The following is an 18,654-nucleotide window of genomic DNA, read 5'->3' on the forward strand; positions in this document are numbered from 1 at the left end:
AGGAACTCCCAAGCCGAGAACTTCTCCCGTGGCATACCAGACGCTCGATCTAGAAGAGAGTCTAGCAGGGGGAAACGTAAAGGCTGTCTTCCCTAGACTCTTTTTGGACTGCATCCATTCTCCTATCACTCGTAAAGCTCTCTTGGACGAGCGTGCGAGGACGAGTCTAGTAAAGACAGGCGAGGATGACGGCATACCTAAAACAAACTCTGACGGAGGAGAGCGCGGAGCCACAGACACAAACTGGTCCGGAAACATCTCTTTGAACAGAGCTAAAACCTTCCTAAAGTCCAAAGAGGGTTGCGTGGACTTAGGCTCGTCAAGATCCGAATGTGGTTCATCAACGTGTGCAGCACCATCATCATCAGAAAGTCCATCATCCGAGTATTGAGGAGGAAGCGGCAATGGAGTAGGTAACGGCTGGTTAGCTGAGTCCGGTCACACGGGTGCATACGTGACTGAGCCGGACGCAACATCATGGAACTGTTGCCCAGTCTGTGAGCTGGCAACAACCATAGCAGCGCGGGGACGCACAGCGTCTACTCCAGACTGTCTAGCCTGATGTGGGTGAGCAGTGGCAACCACACTGGGTTGCGGAGGTTGACGCACCGCGTCAAAACAAAACAACTCTGACAGTTGTTGTACCTCACGAACGTCAACGGAAGGCTCCGTGCGTCGCTGAACGTCAACATGCGGCTGGCAGGGCACACTGGAACGCATGGGTGGCGGAACTCTCTCAACTGGAGTGCGCAAGAAGGTCGCCTCAGCGTCCACAGGACGCACAACCGAGTGTGTGGTTGGTTGTAGGCAAGAGGCTGTACTAGCTGGTGCAGCAGCAACCTTCTCCGCACGCAAGTCCTGCATCAGAGACGTTAATTGGGACTGCATGCTCTGCAGCAAAGACCACTTAGGGTCTGCAGGAGCAGGTGCGGCGACAGACGGTGTAACTGACTGAGGCGGTACCGCTTTGCCTCTCTTAGGAGGTGAGCAGTCATCGGAAGACTGCAGCGAGTCCGAACTGACCCAGTGGCTACAGCTGGGCCGTTGGACTTGCGCGGAAGGGACCGACTTGCGTTTTAATGGTCGTGAGACCTTGGTCCATTGTTTCTTGCGAGAAACACCTTCCGAAGACGAGGAATAAATGGGCTCTCTCGTCTTTGTGCGGCAGGGGCGATCTTGGGAAGATGCGCCCGGTACCACGGAGGGAACGTCTGTTCGCTGATTAAAGCCTCTCGAACCCATTGGTCGTACGACATTGCTTCTCCCCTGGACTTGGGAGCTTGCAAGAGGTCCCGGACTAGGAGGACGACAGGCACGAACAGACGAACCCTCAAGCGCAACACTATCCACAACACTATCACTCACTTTAACACTTCCCACTGCACTTTTACACTTCAGCTCCTTGACGTCCGCCATGAGCTGGTTACGGTCACTAGCCAGGGACTCAACTCTCTCACCCAGAGCTTGGATGGCACGCATCATATCAGCCATCGAAGGTTCCTGAGTGCCAGCAGGGGGATTAGGAGCAACCACTACAGGGGAAGGAATAGGTTGTGGGGCATGAGGAGAGGAAATTTCAACAGAACGAGAGGAACTTCTCCTAACTCTATCTCTCTCTAGCCTACGTGTATATTTTTGGAATTCGATAAAATCGAATTCCGAAAGCCCAACGCATTCCTCACATCGATCTTCCAATTGACAGGTTTTATCCCGACAATTGGAACAAACAGTGTGAGGGTCGATAGAGGCCTTCGGAAGACGCCTTGAACAGTCCCTAGCATTACACTTCCTAAATTTTGGGACTTGAGAAGGGTCAGCCATTTTGAATTGGTCAAAGGGGAATTCAAAAACTATCCAAAGTCATCAACAAATAATCCGTAATCAAAAAAAGAATGCAAGGATTTATTGAAGAGAAAGCCTGCACAGCGAAAGCTCAAAACTAGAATAGTGTACTTCACCAAATAGTTGTGAAAACAAATCCAGTTAGCAACAGCGAATTAGTAGGTCTTGCCGGTAGCACGACAGAGAGAAAATTGAGTTCTTTGTTTACAATGAGTACTGGGTATCTGGACGACAGATGGCGCTGTTGAAGTACACCCCCTACCTGTGTAGCGATCGCTGGCGAATTTTTTCCGTAGAGTTTTCTGTCGAGCAACAGAGTTGCAGCTATTATAATCACCGGCTAAGTTAAATATTGAAAATAGGGTGACACACCACTCAGAGACAGTAAGATTACTTATTAATAACACGGCATCTTATGTTGGTCCATTGTGACATCTGGAGTCGGAGTAGTTACTGCAGGATCCAGAGGAAGGATGAACGGGAGAGCCAGAGTCTCCTGCATTCTATATTACTTTCTCTGCCTCATGAAAGCTGATGGAATCAGAAAGGAGGATCTTCCCACCTTCAAGAGTCATTCCTTGCAGATACCCCTGTATCCACCTTGTCTAAAGCTTCAGTGGCCAAGATTGATCATGGAAGCTCGAGATAAGGCATAGAACTACCAGGTGCACAACATGACAAATTCGAAGATAATTTGTATTTTTCCTAACCATACAAACCTTAGCTATTTACAAAGGGTTTACTTTTAGCGCAGCTGAAATGACGAGCCAATAGTTTTTAACGAGGGTTAATTACCCCCGCGCTAGTTAGCGGGGGGTGGGGAAGGGTAGCTTGCTACCCCTCCCCCCTCCACACACCGGTGACTTGCTTCACTTCACTTAGAGGTAGGACTTGACTTGGGGGTCAGGGATGGCGGGCACATATGTGTAAATAGCTAAGGTTTGTATGGTTAGGAAAAATACAAATTATCTTCGAATTTGTCATTTGTTCCGTAACCGAAATACAAACCACGCTATTTACAAAGGGTGACTTACCCCTTAGGAAGGGTGGAAAGTCCCCAGCCTTACTGACTTCGGCTTGCCCGGGGGCTCGATCCCTTAGTGAGCAGCACTAGAGAGAGGGAGCCCCTGTACCTCACAGGTTCCTAGCATCGCTAGGAACGAGTGGCCTACATAAGTAGTGTGAGGAGGAGAGTGTGACTCGTCCTATGAAGTTGACCTTGAGACCTTCAGATAGGAATTCTAGGATAGGACGTTCCCCATACCACCTCGTCAGGGTATGGGAGACGCAACAGTATTAAGCTTAATACTAGGAGCACAAAGAAGCATGGGTTACCTGCAGAGGTCGAGGTCAGCTATGCGAGGACCAGGATGCTGCTTCCCCAAGAGAGGGGAGAATGAAGAAAGAAGTAAGGGTCAGACATACTCTTTCATTCACACAGACTAAGACCGGGTAACAACGCCCTCAACCTACTGCTACTTGTCCAAAAAGGAGCCTGAGGTTAGACCAGCTGTTGTGCAGCCACCACAGGGCCGATAGAGAACGTATCGAGGCTCCTGTGGGTCACGTCTTGCAGGTAGTGGGCTGTGAAGGTCGTTTGACGCTTCCAGACCCCCGCTTGAAGTACCTGCGTCACAGAGAAGTTTCTCTTGAAGGCCAGGGATGTAGCAATACCCCTGACATCGTGGGCCCGAGGGCGACGTGACGGAGGAGGGTCAGGATTCAGGGCATGGTGGATAACCCTTCGAATCCAAGCAGAGATGGTGTTCCTTGTGACCCTCCTCTTTGTCCTGCCTGTGCTCACAAACAAAGCTCGCACATGAGGACGGACTGCAGCCGTTCTCTTCAAGTAGTACCTCAGACACCTCACTGGGCATAGTAGCAGCTGGTCTGGGTCGTTTGTTACAGAACGGAGACTCGCGATCCTGAAAGAGTCGAACCGAGGATCCGGCACTCCAGGATTCTGAGTCTTGGCCACAAACTCAGGGACGAACCTGAACGTTACCTCCCCCCATCCCCTTGAATGGGCGATGTCGTACGAGAGACCATGAAGTTCACTAACTCGCTTGGCCGAGGCCAAGGCGAGTAGGAAAGCCGTCTTCCAAGACAGGTGGCGATCGGAGGTCTGGCGTAATGGCTCGAAGGGAGGTCTCTTGAGAGACCTGAGAACTCGAACCACGTTCCAAGGAGGGGGTCTCACTTCCGACTGGGGGCAGGTAAGCTCATAGCTACGTATGAGTAAAGAGAGTTCTAGCGATGAAGAAATATCCACGCCCTTCAATCTGAAGGCCAAGCTTAAGGCTGAGCGATAGCCTTTCACTGCCGAGACAGAAAGGCGCATTTCTTCTCGCAGATACACAAGGAAGTCCGCTATTGCTGGAATAGTGGCATCGAGTGGAGAGATACCCCTTCCACGACACCAACCACAAAAGACTCTCCACTTCGCTTGGTAGACTCCCTCAGAGGACCTTCGCAGGTGCCGAGACATTCTCTCCGCAACCTGTTGCGAAAAGCCTCTCTCCGCGAGGAGACGCTGGATAGTCTCCAGGCGTGAAGCCGAAGCGAGGCTACGGCCCTGTGAGGGACACCGGAGTGGGGTTGTCTGAGAAGCTCGTGTCGTGGAGGAAGCTCCCTTGGGAGTTCCGTCAGGAGTTGCAGAAGGTCCGGAAACCATTCCGCGTGATGCCATAGCGGAGCTACTAGAGTCATGGAACAGTTGACCGATAGTCTGGTCCTGTTGAGCACCCTTCTCATCAGACAGAATGGTGGGAAGGCGTACACGTCGATGTTGTCCCACCGTTGCTGGAAAGCATCTTGCCAGAGTGCCTTGGGGTCCGGGACTGGTGAGCAGTACAGGGGCAGCTTGAAGTTCAAGGCTGTCGCGAACAAGTCCACCGTCGGGGAACCCCACAAAGTCAGGACTTTGTTGGCTATCTGAGGATCCAAAGACCACTCGGTACTCACTATCTGCGAAGCCCTGCTCAGACTGTCGGCGAGCACATTCCTCTTGCCAGGAATGAAGCGAGCTGATAGTGTTATCGAGTGGGTTTCGGTCCACCTCAGAGTCTCTACTGCAAGATGGGATAGCTGTTGTGAAAAAGTGCCTCCCTGCTTGTTGATATAAGCCACTACCGTGGTGTTGTCGCTCATCACCACCACGGAGTGACCCGCCAGGAACCGTTGGAACTGTTGAAGGGCCAGAAAGACGGCCTTCAATTCTAGCAGGTTGATGTGTAGGCACTTTTCTGATTCTGACCAAAGGCCTGAGGCCCTCTGGTTCAGAACGTGCGCCCCCCACCCTTCTTTTGACGCGTCCGAAAACAGAGTCAATTCCGGGGGAAGGACGAGAAGACTCACTCCCTTTCGCAGGTTCTCGTCGGCCAGCCACCACCGCAAGTCCGTCTGTTCCAGAGACCCCATTGGGATCAGAGTGTCCGGGGAATCGGATCCTTGATTCCACCGGGACTTGAGCCGCCATTGAAGGGATCTCATCCTGAGGCGGCTGTTTGGAACCAGACGGGCCAGGGAGGATAGGTGGCCCAAGAGACGCAACCACGATTGGGCGGGGAGTTCTTTTCGCCTGAGGAAAGGTTCCGCCACCCTCCTCAGCCTTGCTATCCGGTCGTCTGATGGAAAGGCTTTGTGGAGATTGGTGTCTATTAGCATGCCTAGATAAACCAGTCGCTGGGACGGCTGCAGAGAGGACTTCTCGAGGTTTACCACGATCCCCAGATCCTGGCAAAGATCTAGAAGCCTGTCTCGGTGTCGAAGAAGGGTCGACTCCGAGTCTGCTAGGATCAGCCAATCGTCTAGGTAACGAAGGAGACGAATGCCGTTCCTGTGCGCCCAAGTCGAAATCAGGGTGAACACTCTGGTGAACACCTGAGGAGCTGTGGAGAGACCGAAACACAGCACCTTGAACTGGTAGATCTTGTTGTCTAGGCAGAATCTCAGGTACTTCCTGGAAGACGGATGGATTGGGATCTGGAAGTACGCGTCCTTTAGATCCAGTGTACACATGAAGTCTTGTGGTCTCACCGCAAGTCTGACTGTGTCTGCTGTCTCCATGCTGAACCGGGTTTGTTTGACAAACCTGTTCAGAGCCGAGAGATCGATGACGGGTCTCCAGTCTCCAGTAGCCTTCTTTACAAGAAAGAGTCGACTGAAGAAGCCTGGAGAGCCGTCCACGACCTCCTGGAGAGCACCCTTCTCGAACATGGTCTTGACTTCGGCCTGAAGGGCCAGCCCCTTTGCCGATCCCATGGCATAGGAGCTCAACGACACTGGATTCGCTGTCAGGGGAGGTTGAGATGACGTGAACGGGACGCGATAACCTTGGCCGATCACCGAGATCGTCCAAGCATCGGCCCCGAGATGTTGCCACCTGCGGACGCAACGCTGAAGGCATCCCCCCACAGGTGGACACGCAGGGGGACTGCCACCCCTAGGGCTTGCGGCCGCGGCCGCCACCCCTAGAAGTCTTGCCTCCCCTGGAGGACTTACCACCCCTCTTGACCTTGGCTGGAAAGGGCTGGGGCTTAGACACCACTTTCTTAGCTGCCGGTGCCTGTTTGGGAGCCTTACGAGGCTGTTGCTGCTGTTGTGGCGGGGCTGGAGGCTTATAATGCCGAGTTGTAAGGGCCCTGTGGAGGAGGGAGTCCGTGCTGGATTTCCTCCACCTCTCAGCCGTTCGCTCCAAGTCTTGAGGCTCAAACAGGCTCTCCCCCAGGAGGGAGGCATGTCGGAGCCTACACACATCTACGGCGGGGACCTTCGGATGGAATCTCTCGGACACAGCATCGCGACGCTTCAACACCGAGTTGGCCCACAGGGTGGTAACCTGGTGCGCCAAGAACTCGATGGAGCGGGTGCCCGAGAGCAAGAAGGTCTCTAGGGCCTTCCTATTGGTCTCCTTGGACAAGTCCTCAGATCGCAATAGGATGCCCAGAGATCCTAACCAGAAGTCCAGCCACGAAGTGGCCTGCATGGCACACTTAGCGACCTTCTCGTGGTTAAGGATCTCTGCCGCCGAGAACGACACCTGCCGGGCAGAGAGTTTCTCCAAGGGAACTCCCTTCGCCAGCTCCTCCACAGAGTGATGGAGCGGAAGAGCGAGGTTGTGCTCACCCAGGATCTCGAAATACCTCCTCTGCTGAAGGCGAGGAGGAGGGATGAGTTTGTTCCCGGCAGTGGAACGACTGGAGGAGGCAAGAAGTGCGAGCTGAGCATTGGCCCTAGCTCTGGCACTCTTCAGCCCCCGAGACCAGGGCAGAGCTGCACTGGTCTTAGGGGCCTTCCGAACGTCGAACACTTCATCCAGAATTGTGTCTTTGCCTTCACGGGGGGGGATGACTGGATCCGTAAGACTGTTAAGTTGCCTTATCAGGCTTAGGACCTGCCAGAAGGCATGTTCGGACTCTTGCTGTTCTCCTCCCTGTGGGCTGGCAGCTAAGTCTCCTGCCCCAGGAATCTCTTCCTGGGGTGATACGTGGACATTCCCCTGGGTAGTCATGGGTTCCTGTCGAATCCTTGCAGAGGATTTAGGGATGGTCTTGGAATCCTTGGGCTCCCTCCTAGGAGGGATACAGGATCCCAACAACGAGGTTCGAGGGGCCCCTTCCTCACGAGACAATTCTCCTGCCTGAAGCGAAGTCTCCCCCCCTGGTGCCGGGGGGAAGACTACCGGTCCACTGGACTCACCTGAGGACGGAAAGGCCTCGTCCACGGGAGAAGGAGAGAGTACTCGTGCCGGAGAGGGGACCCTCGAGACCGACCTCTTGGGAACCAACTTCGCCCTGGGGGAAGTCACCACGAAGTCCACTCCTCTCTTTCTCTTCAGCGAAGGAGAGACAGCCGCTGGTTTGTTACCCTGGCCGGCGAGTGCTGGTTTCATAACCCTCACTAACGCCCGTGCCAGCGGACCAAACCAAGTCTGCTGCTCAAAGGACACAGAGTCCGAAATCCTCGCTAAGGTGAAAGGGATCGGGCGATCCTTTGGAGTGGACACGACGGTACCTGCCTGAAAAGAAGGTGGGGAAGAATGCTGTAATGACCTGTCCTCGTCCTGCAATACCAACCTGTGCTTGGATGGAGGTGATCCCGAGTGCCGTCTAGGAGCACGCGTCCCTGCTGCTACCACCGGCTGTGGAATTCGCCGCGAACTATGGTCGCGCGAGGGTGAACGGTCGCGCAAAGGCGAATGGTTGCGCGGGTGATCGCGCGGGCGTACAGGCGAGCGGTCGCGCGGGCGCGCAGGCGAGCGGTCGCGCGGGCGCGCAGGCGAGCGATCGCGCGGGCGCGCAGGCGAGCGATCACGCGGGCGCGCAGGCGAGTGGGCGTGAGGGTGGGCAGGTAAAGGAACACGTGTCCGAGGCGACGAACGCAAGCGATGGCGCGACGGCGAGGGATCGTGCTGCCGCGTAGGTGAAGAAGATCGCTGGCGATAATGATCACGTGATGGTAAGCGATGGCGAGCAGCATGTGAAGGTGAATGATTGCGCGCCAGAGGGCGGTCGTTCAGGGTTGAGCGATGAGGAGCAGCATGCGTAAGCGGGCGATCGTTCAGGGTTGTGCGATGGCGAGCAGCATGCGTAGGTGAATGATCGCGTGAAAGGGTGCGATGGTGATCAGCATCCGCAGGAAGGCGATCGTTCAGGGTTGTGCGATGAGGAGCAGCATGCGTAAGCGGGCGATCGTGCAGGGTTGTGCGATGGCGAGCAGCATGCGCAGGTGAATGATCGCGTGAAAGGGTGCGATGGTGATCAGCATCCGCAGGAGGGCGATCGTTCAGGGTATTGCGATGAGGAGCAGCATGCGAAAGCGGGCGATCGTGCAGGGTTGTGCGATGGCGAGCAGCATGCGTAAGCGGGCGATCGTGCAGGGTTGTGCGATGGTGATCAGCATCCGCAGGAGGGCGATCGTTCAGGGTATTGCGATGAGGAGCAGCATGCGTAAGCGGGCGATCATGCAGGTTCGTGCGATGGCGGGCAGCATGTGAAGGTGATCGCTGGCGAACTGGTGATCGCTGGCGAGCTGGTGATCGCTGGCGAGCTGGTGATCGCTGGCGAGCTGGTGATCGCTGGCGAGCTGGTGATCGCTGGCGAGCAGAAGGTCGACGCGTGTCCTGTGAGAGGATAGGTTCACGAGCAGGAACGGGAAGATGGCTGGCGCGTTGGCGAACATGTGTTTCTGACACACGATGGTGAGCAGGGAGTTCAGCAGGAACTAAAGGGTGGTCAGAGACCGCAGGGCGATGGTCCTCAAATGAGCGCTGACGCTCGGAAGAGAGCTGACGAGCAGGAGAGCGCTGGCGAGGGGGGCGAACCTCAGGAGAGAGCCGACGAGCAGGTGAGCGTCGGCGAGCAGGAGAGTCTTGGCGAGCAGGAGATCGTCGACGAGCAGGAGATCGCTGGCGAGCAGGAGAGCGCTTGTGCGCTGGCCCTGCTCGCGTAAGGGAAGAATCCCTTAGCCCCGAAGGGACCGTTGCCCGTCGGGTGACGAGTTCTCCAGAAGGCGAAGATCCGGCAGGAGATGGAGAGCGGTCCGCAGAGAGGTTCAAGGAGGGCGGAGTAGTCGGTTGAGGCTGACGAGGAGAGTCCCCCCCGGAGGACGAAGACCCAAAAAGGCGCCTCTTAGTCCCCCTGTAAGGGGAAGGGAGGCCCTTGTGGCGTAGAGGGCGGTGAGCCTTACGGCGGAGGCGGCCTCGGGGGAGATCGTCGGGACCATCGGTCCTCCGAAGGGGAGTCTCCTTCAAAACACTTCCCTCAGAAGGAAGCTGGGCAGCAGTCGAGACCGAAGGACTCACTTCCCCCTTCGAAGGATGCACGGAAGGAGGAGGAGAGCCTAGAGCACCATCACCAGCAACAGCACCTGCGTCGGAAGGCCCAGCCACGTCGGAGGCCTCTGTCACCACGACGTCGACAATAGACAGAGGGTCTACCTCCGCTACCACCGGCGACTGTTTAACAGCGGCCCCCAACGAGACAAGGTCAATAAGAGCGACCCTGGAGGGCAAGCCCTTAAGCCCCAGGGACGACCAAATCTGCAACAGATCATCACTGGATAAAGTATTATTATCAATAACCTCCCCCGGAGGAGGAGGGGGAACCGCCTCGCTATGGGAGGCGACGCCCTCTCCCCCCACCGAAGGTAGGGAAACAGAACAAGGGCCTGCGCTCCCACTCGGACGACTCTCCTTAGGAGGCGGACGAGGGGGAGCTTCGGAGGAGGTTTGGGCGGCGGAAGAAGAGTCCCGAGAACCTTCCTCCTTCAAGGCTAACCCCGGAGGAGAACGGTCTCTCTTGGACTTCTTCTTACGCCGACGGCCAAACCTCTCCCACTGGGAGGCAGACCACTCCCTACACTCACGGCACATGTTATCCTGGTCGCACCGTCGGCCCCGACATTGAGGGCAGAGGGTGTGAGGATCCGTACTCACGTCCGACATGAAAGTCCCACAAGGACGGCCGGCAACTCCAGGGCATGTCCGCATATTAAATAAAAGAAAATAACTGAAGGTCAACTTCCAACCAATCACACAAGCTGTAAAGAAAAAGAAGAAAATTAAAGGCTGTCAGCGAAGGCGATGAACAGACACGTCTGATCACCGCCGAGCCAAAAGTGAAGTGAAGCAAGTCACCGGTGTGTGGAGGGGGGAGGGGTAGCAAGCTACCCTTCCCCACCCCCCGCTAACTAGCGCGGGGGTAATTAACCCTCGTTAAAAACTATTGGCTCGTCATTTCAGCTGCGCTAAAAGTAAACCCTTTGTAAATAGCGTGGTTTGTATTTCGGTTACGGAACAAATAGGCGGTTGATTGCCACTTTCCTCCCCTTTGGAGAAGATGGGCCTCTCCAAGACCATCCACCTTTTGGATACAACGAAGGACTTAAAGAAAGGCCTATCAAACTCGCTCTCCTCAATATCTTGGGGTTCATTTTGGCTACCCTAGGAGCAGTCGGTCAAGATGAAGAGTTCTTTGGCATGGTTTACCCGTCTTTACTTTCTGATGAGAGACTGCTGCCAAAGGAGAGAGATGACAGGAAGAACTCTTCTTCTCACCTAAGATCCTAGACTGGCTAGAGACTCACCAAGGCTTGTCTAGGGCCAGAGAGGGCTGCCAGTAGATGTCATCCTTCCTCCGTCTCTTCGGTATGAGAAGCGAGTGGAAGTCATGAATTCTTGTGAGGAAAGGTAATACTAGTCTACTAAGGTGATTTCCCTTGGAGACAGATATCCCCTATGCATTCTAGGTTGAGTGTCACCCCACCAGCGGGGTTTCCTGTTGCTTCCACCTTCAAGACCTCCTATTGTCCAGTTTGGTCAGAACTACAGTATATTATGTGCAGATCCAAGAAGTTTGGACTGAGCTCTGAAGAAACTATAGCCTTGGCTACCTTAGGAACTAGAACCGGAGAAGCCACAAGAGTGCATGGAAGAAGTGCTATCTGTAGGTGGCAAATGTGAAGAAAGTGTAGCGTGTTCAGGTGAAGCATGTCTAGCGTGCTCAAGAGAAACGTGTCTAGCGCGTTCAGAAATAATACTTCTAGGGCTTTCAGGTGAAGCACATCTGGGAGAGGAGCAAGCTTGAGAATCGCATCTGGAAAAAGCATGTGAAGAATCACATCTAGTAGCAGTGTGTTTGCGTAAGGCTTGTGATGGAGAAATGAGTCTGGATGAGGCACGCGCACGAGTATCTCATCTGGATGAACTCGTCTGGGTGAGGCATGTGATGGAGAAGCGCATCTGGATGTGGCACGTGATGGAGAAGCCCGTCTGGTTGAGGCACACATTGACAAGTCGTCTCTGGAAGATCATGAGAACCTATGTTGTGGTGGAGATGAAGAAGCTTACCTAGGCAAAGGTTATATGATAACCCTGTGAGCATGCTGGGGGGAGCAAGCGTATTCTAAAAGCAAGGCCTACAAGGTGCTCCTGCTGGTGTCCTGACGGGCCAGCTTCAACCGGTCCTCGGAAGGGGACCCCTGAAGTCCCAAGTTGAACCACAACATGTGTAAGGCGTCATTAAATCGCAAAAAGCTAGTAAAAGGCTCCTTCTGAGGGGGGCCCGTCCACTTCACTAGGGGAAACAATAAGACCCCCTTACAGCAAGGCTTGTGCAAAGGTTATAGGGTCGCCACTCTTGCTCGATTGGTATCTGGAGGAAACCAATTAAGAAGAGTTGGAGGGCAGAGTACCGGGGGTGGAAGGAAGCCAGGTCTTCTTCGACCTCAGGGATGACCTCGAGGGTGAAGAATCCTTCTTTTTCCTCCGCCTGCCTTACTTCTTCCACTGGAAGGACAACCACTCCCGACACTTGTCTCAAGGGGAAGCCTGGCTGCAGGAGCCTTCTGCAGGCCAGGCATAACTGGTGAGGATCTGTGTCCTAAGCACTCAAGAAAGTACCCCAGGTCTTGAGCAACACACATGAACACTTCCACATCTCTGCAGGAATCCTCAAAAGAAAAATCAATAAAAGTTAGCCATCTACCAAAAATCCAGCCAGCAAAAATGGCTGCTATTATAGTGGTTTGTCAGTGAGCCAGCCGGGTGCAGTGCTTTCCCGCTACTGGCCGGTTGTAGACACCCCGTCATAATTTTTAAATGCTGTATTCCAGCTTTGCTTTAATTATTTTCCTATGTAAAAGACAGGTTTCCATCTGTAGGAGCAAATTGAACTATTCTAGCAATGTCTGCCTGGAGTATATATACAGTATACTGTATATGGTCAGTCTCTAGGGCATTGACCTGCTAGGGTATTGTCACTGTCCCTTGCCTCTGGCAATCATGAGTGACCTTTTAACCTTTAAACTATCTATTTATCACTTGTTTTGATTAATATATGATGAATTAATTTCCCGGAAAATAATAAAAATTTGCTATAAAAAATGGATGAGTGCTGGCTATTTTAGCTTTTTTATCGGTATGACTAATGGCAGCTCAGGCATAACTTACTCATTATCTAAGTCCATTGTTTAGTTTTGGGAGACTGACAAAGAGTTACTGCGCACTCATTTGCATTAGTTTTTGCCAGCAGTTTTAGTTTTTGTATGACAATCATTTACTGGATTTTTTAACCAACTAAGAGCCTCTAAATAATTTTTCACAAGTTCTGGATGTTGTTTTACAAGAGCCATTTTTTCCAGCTCCACTTCAGTTCCAGCATAACTGCAATCAGAAGAGGGTTTCAGTCTATTTCAAAATTTAGCGTAAGTTCATCTATTTCAGTAATTGGTTAGGATGAAAACTCTGTCCATTCAGCAGATAGTTATTGCTGCTCACCTGAAAAAAAAAAAAAAAATATCCCCAAAATAATGACCCACGTGATTGGCGTCCATAGCTCATCCATGTACCTCTCTCCAGAACAGAGGAGCAGTGAGCTTATATTTATTTGTGAAAAAACAAACCAAGGCAGAGTAAGAAATATTGGAGGAACGGAAATATTTGAGGAACGTGATATAAATTACAGATTATTATGACATCTTAATAGAGACCCACCCACATGGTGTGTGCGGGACATTCAAATACTGTACAGTATTGCTTGCTTATGTGATCTATAATGTTACTTTAACTTCACCCCACTTACATGAACCACATATTTCTCCAACTCGTTATCTAATGTTTATTATGCACTTCTGACAATTATCATTTTTGCAAATCACCTGCTTTTGGAGCTTCCCCACTTTAAACCCCAGTTTCCCACTGGGATCCCCATAATTGTTTATATAAGGGGATAGAAAAACTTATGAATGCAAGGTCTGCCCCAATATTCACCATCAAAAATACATTAAACACATGATAGGAAGTAGGAAAAACAAAATTGATGTATTTGGCTAGAAATTAAAGTACTATATATCTACAGACCCTTTGTATAATGAGCGAGAGGAACACGTGCAGAGAACACAATTTAACCTATATTTCCCCACCTAACCTACAAGCCGTGTCCTAACCTATTTACCTAACGGGTGCTAACACCTCCCTGCAACACCCATTGGACTGCTGGGTATTATTTCTAATTAAAAAAAACGACTATTGTATTAGGAGCCTTTTTATATCAGCGGCCAGTTCCTCACACGTTGATTAAAAATAGACATCAACTAACCTATTCTTTCCCCCATAACCTACCCTACAAGTTGTGTCCTTACCTACTTAACTAACGCCCCCCTGCAACCTCCCTTACACTACCGTATTCTAAGTTAGACATAATAATACATAAAAGTGGCCGCTATCATACATACACCCCCTGTATTATAAGAGATAAGGTTAAAAATAGGAGTTGAAGGGCATGGCCGTCATCATACATACACCCCACATCTACCGTAGTATAATAGGTATACCGTTTAATACAATATTCTTCTCATATGATACAATTGTTCTTGTCTACCGCACATGCTAAGGTAGACTAGCTTAACCTAACGGTAGCAATATGTAGCGCAAATCTAGAGAATACTCGTGCTTATAGCTTGCCTGTATATAGGCAACCAGTACTAAAGATAGACTGGACAAAGGCGGATGATACATAAAAAAAAAAGTTATTAGAATAGAAACGGTGCAATGTCTAAAACAGGAATAAGTTGGCCTGTTAATAAACTAGGCCACTAGGTTACACTTGAAGGGTAGTCAAGTAGTTGGACCTAGCAATAATAACTTGAAAGCATTAAGCTCTAAAAATCAAAAATATTTTTACCTGCATTTTACTTAAATTGCGGATTTAGTATAGTTCTGTCTTTCAATCAAAGACGCGTGGCACTCACACCAAGCTCTTACGACGGAGAGAGCCAAATTTAGACTGGCACCGAGAAAGTGGTGGGACTCTAGAGGCACTCCCCTTCTCAGGTAAGATTATCTGTGGAGATTTGGCCATCAATTTGTTTGTGAACGCTCTTTCTAAAATTGGCCACTTAACGTTGAAATAATTTTTGGTAATATCTCGTTTTATGTAGCTCCAGTTAATCATATACAATAATCAAATTTACATAATAATTAGCATAGTTTTATTACTTATATTATAATATGCAATACTTATCTATAACCATGAAAATATTTCTTAGAGACTATTGAAAAAGGATAAGAACTTCTATTTGATAACAAACAATACTAATATTTAGAGAGAATTCACTCACGGGACAAGAAAAAATTCCTTATCAAGTGAAAACTGCATTATGAAGCTGCTAAAACTTTTTCTAATCTGATAACTTGTGACGTAATCATTTATGACTCAACAGTGACGTAAGTGTCTTGTGTGTATATATATATATATATATATATATATATATATATATATATATATATATATATATATATATATATATATATATATATATATATATATATATATATATATATGTGTGTGTGTGTGTGTGTGTGTGTGTGTGTGTGTGTATATGTATATATATATATATATATATATATATATATATATATATATATATATATATATATATATATATATATATATTACTTGCTAAGTTACAACCCTAGTTGGAATAGTAGGATGCTATAAGCCCAGGGGCCCCAACAGGGAAAATAGCCCAGTGAGGAATGGAAACAAGGAAGAACAAAATATCTTAAGAACAGTAACAACATTTAAAAATATTTTCTATATAAACTATAAAAACTTGAACTAAACAGGAAGATAAATATAAAACAATAGTATGCCCGAGTGTACCCTCAAGCAAGAGAACTCTACCCCAAGACAGTGGAAGACCATGGTACAGAGGCTATGGCACTACCCAAGACTAAAGAACAATGGTTTGATTTTGGAGTGTCCTTCTCCAAGAAGAGCTGCTTACCACAGCTTAAGAGTCTCTTCTACCCTTACCAAGAGGAAAGTAGCCACAGAACAATTGCAGTGCAGTAGTTAACCCCTTGGGTAAAGAAGAATTGTTTGGTAATCTCAGTGGTGTTAGGTGTAAGAGGACAGAGGAGAATCTGTAAAGAATAGGCCAGACTATTCAGTGTATGTATAGGCAAAAGGAAAGTGAACCATAACCAGAGAGAAGGATCCAATGTACTACTGCCTGGACAGTCAAGGACCCCATAACTCTCTAGTGGTAGTATCTCAACGGGTGGCTGGTGCCCTGGCCAACCTACTACCTACTATATATATATATATATATATATATATATATATATATATATATATATATATATATATATATATATATATATATATATATATATATATATATATATGTATATATATGGTTCCTAGACATTACAAACAAACGAGAGCAAGGAAGGAACAGAAGATAATGGAGTCTCGACGAGCTAAAAAATTTATAGGTATAGAATGGCAATGCATAGAAAGACCATAAACTGTGTGTCGAAAGGACATATCTTAGGCCTTTGTCCTGTAGTGAACTAGCAATGGCAGATGATGATTATCATATGCTCATATCTAAATATATAAGCCTCTATAAGATGAAATATCATTGGAAGGAGAAAGGACTAATGCGGTAGAATCATTTAAATATTTAGGAATTATGATCTCCAAGGCAGTCTTTAGAATTAGAGTTTAGTGAGAGATTGAAAAAAGAAAATCAGATAATAGCCGGGTTAAGTAAAATTTTGGAATCAAATCGCCTAAAATTACATATAAAAATCAGACTATACATTAGTTTAGTGAGATTGGTGTTACTATATGGACATGAGTCATGGTATGACAATGAAACAATCTCCATTAGATTTAGTAGATTTGAGAACAAAGCCATCAGAAGGATATTGGGTGTTGAATGGCAGGACAGGATTAGAAATGAAACTATAAGAGAGATTACCCTAGATCCATATGTGGATGGGATCATGAGAGGTAGATGGAGATGGGCATGCTCTTCACACTCCCCCAAGAGAGATAAGTTCACCAAACGTTCATCTGGGCTCCATAAGTCTCTAGAAGAGTTGGAAGACCCAGGCCTACATGGCTGAGGACTATGAAGCATAAAATAGGAGATGATGAATGGAGGAGAAGTATTGAATTAAAGGCTCAAGATAGAGACGACTGGTGAAATCTAACCGAAGCCCTTTGTGTCAATAGACGTAGGAGATGATGATGATGATGACGTAAAAAATATACAAAACATTACAAACAAGGAGCAAGAATGTTAGAAGGTCCACCACCCAGAGAAAGGATTATTCCTATTAATCTCCTGTACTAATTGGATCACACTGGCTGCCTATAAAGCCATAATGACTCATTAAGTTTCCAGAACAGGACGCTCAATATATCTAGGCGAGTTGCTATACATCGTGTCGGCACATGAATAGTTACAGGCGGTTTCAAGTTACTATAGATCCAAGATGTACTACTGTACTTTAGCTTGTAGCGGCACCAAAACTATACGACAAGTTCACTCTAGATATTAGAATACAGAGGACATTAAGGCTCTCGAGAAGATTGATTGATTTGAAGTTCTCTGGCATCCTGACATCGAAGGTCATTGACGCCGTCTCGAGAAGAAGTTGAAGACTTTAATGTTTTTAAATGTTTCGACAATGTAGGTTGTACAATTAATAAAGAATGTATTGTGTTAATCTAAATACCTAACAATGTATACGATAAACATATCTTGTTGGTCCTGTGGTGCGTAGGGTTTCCTTGTGTGATAGGACTAGGAATATATATATAATTTGGTAAATTCCTTCTCGATCATTTCCTTAGTAGCTTTATACCCATGTAAGCTATTCTGTCAATTATTGGAATTTCTTTCTTACCGGGGTTGATATTTCCCGAAAGCGACCTACGCAAATTAAATTACTCCCTGATACGAAATAAATACCAAATGATAACGAATAAATAATTTAAATGTATGAGAATTGTCTACAAAATAACACTTAAATTGTATACATATCTATAAATTTATTAACGTTGTTTCTGTTGTTTTCTGTCAAGATCTCATTTCCAATTGTGGCTCTTTAACTATACGTGTTGTTGAGTTGTGAAAACACCACTGGAAGAAATGATAGTAGCATTTTTATTGCACCATCATCATGAACAGCATCAGTAACAGGAACAGTGGTAATATTACTGAGTTTTGTGTACAGAGAAATTTCTTATTCTTAAGGAAAGGTCCCAATAAAAGGAGTCGGTTGGGTAACACGGGTCCCATCCCACAACAACACGGCACTGATATCAATGTTTTCTTCTTGTCTCCTCTTATGGGCTACTGCAAATATTACGAGTTTAAGTCATTCTGAAAGTGATTGGTAATACGAATTACAGACAAAAATATAAAATTGTTGGCGTGAAACCAAACTTCATAGTTTGTCCCTTAAATTAAAGAAAACGGAAATATTACAGTTGTGGTAAAAGAAAATTAAAATGGTAAACTATCTCAAAGCTGTAGTAACATTCCCCATTCGGAAATAAAATGTTTATTTTTCTTTAGCAAATCTAACTCCATATTTAAAAGAAAAAAATTGTAGCTGTATCAGAGGTGCCAATAGAATTAAAATTCCCTTTTCAATTATTCTATTTATCACAGTATTATTTTTTAAATGTTTATTAATTCTTTAAAAAATTTAATAAATGTCTTGCGTCATCCTGCAAATCAACAACCCTCGTACATCCCAGCTTACAGTGATTTTTTCCTAAAAAAAGGCAGATTTTTCTTTTTTACATAATTTCTATCTGTTGATATACACCGTAGATTTTGGCTTTTAACAAAAACCAACTTACTCCTTCATTCTGACTTAGTATTGATCATCAAGAATTAACCACTTTAAACGTAAAACTAGTTAAAACTAAAGGCGGGTTTGCAGTATAATGGTTCGTCGAACGAACCCGGTTGTCGAACGGTTCGCAGAGGTATCAAATAGAC

The 18,654-nt window shown here is 47.9% G+C and overlaps 2 protein-coding genes across 2 annotated transcripts in view; both read right to left on the reverse strand.

Moving 5' to 3' along the window:
• LOC137641583 (phosducin-like protein 3) overlaps nt 1-14,688 on the reverse strand; it is a 110,381-nt gene extending 95,693 nt beyond the window's left edge. The window contains exon 1 of the mRNA XM_068374292.1: nt 14,526-14,688. Coding sequence (XP_068230393.1) covers nt 14,526-14,531 — 6 coding nt within the window. The 5' untranslated portion in view covers nt 14,532-14,688. The remainder of the gene's footprint in view (nt 1-14,525) is intronic.
• The window catches only part of LOC137641584 (nucleolar protein 4-like), a 342,312-nt gene that overhangs the window by 243,198 nt on the left and 80,460 nt on the right, over nt 1-18,654 (reverse strand). The gene's annotated exons all lie outside the window — the stretch shown is intronic.

Source organism: Palaemon carinicauda, chromosome 5 (genome assembly GCF_036898095.1).
Source record: "Palaemon carinicauda isolate YSFRI2023 chromosome 5, ASM3689809v2, whole genome shotgun sequence".
NCBI lineage: Eukaryota > Metazoa > Arthropoda > Malacostraca > Decapoda > Palaemonidae > Palaemon > Palaemon carinicauda.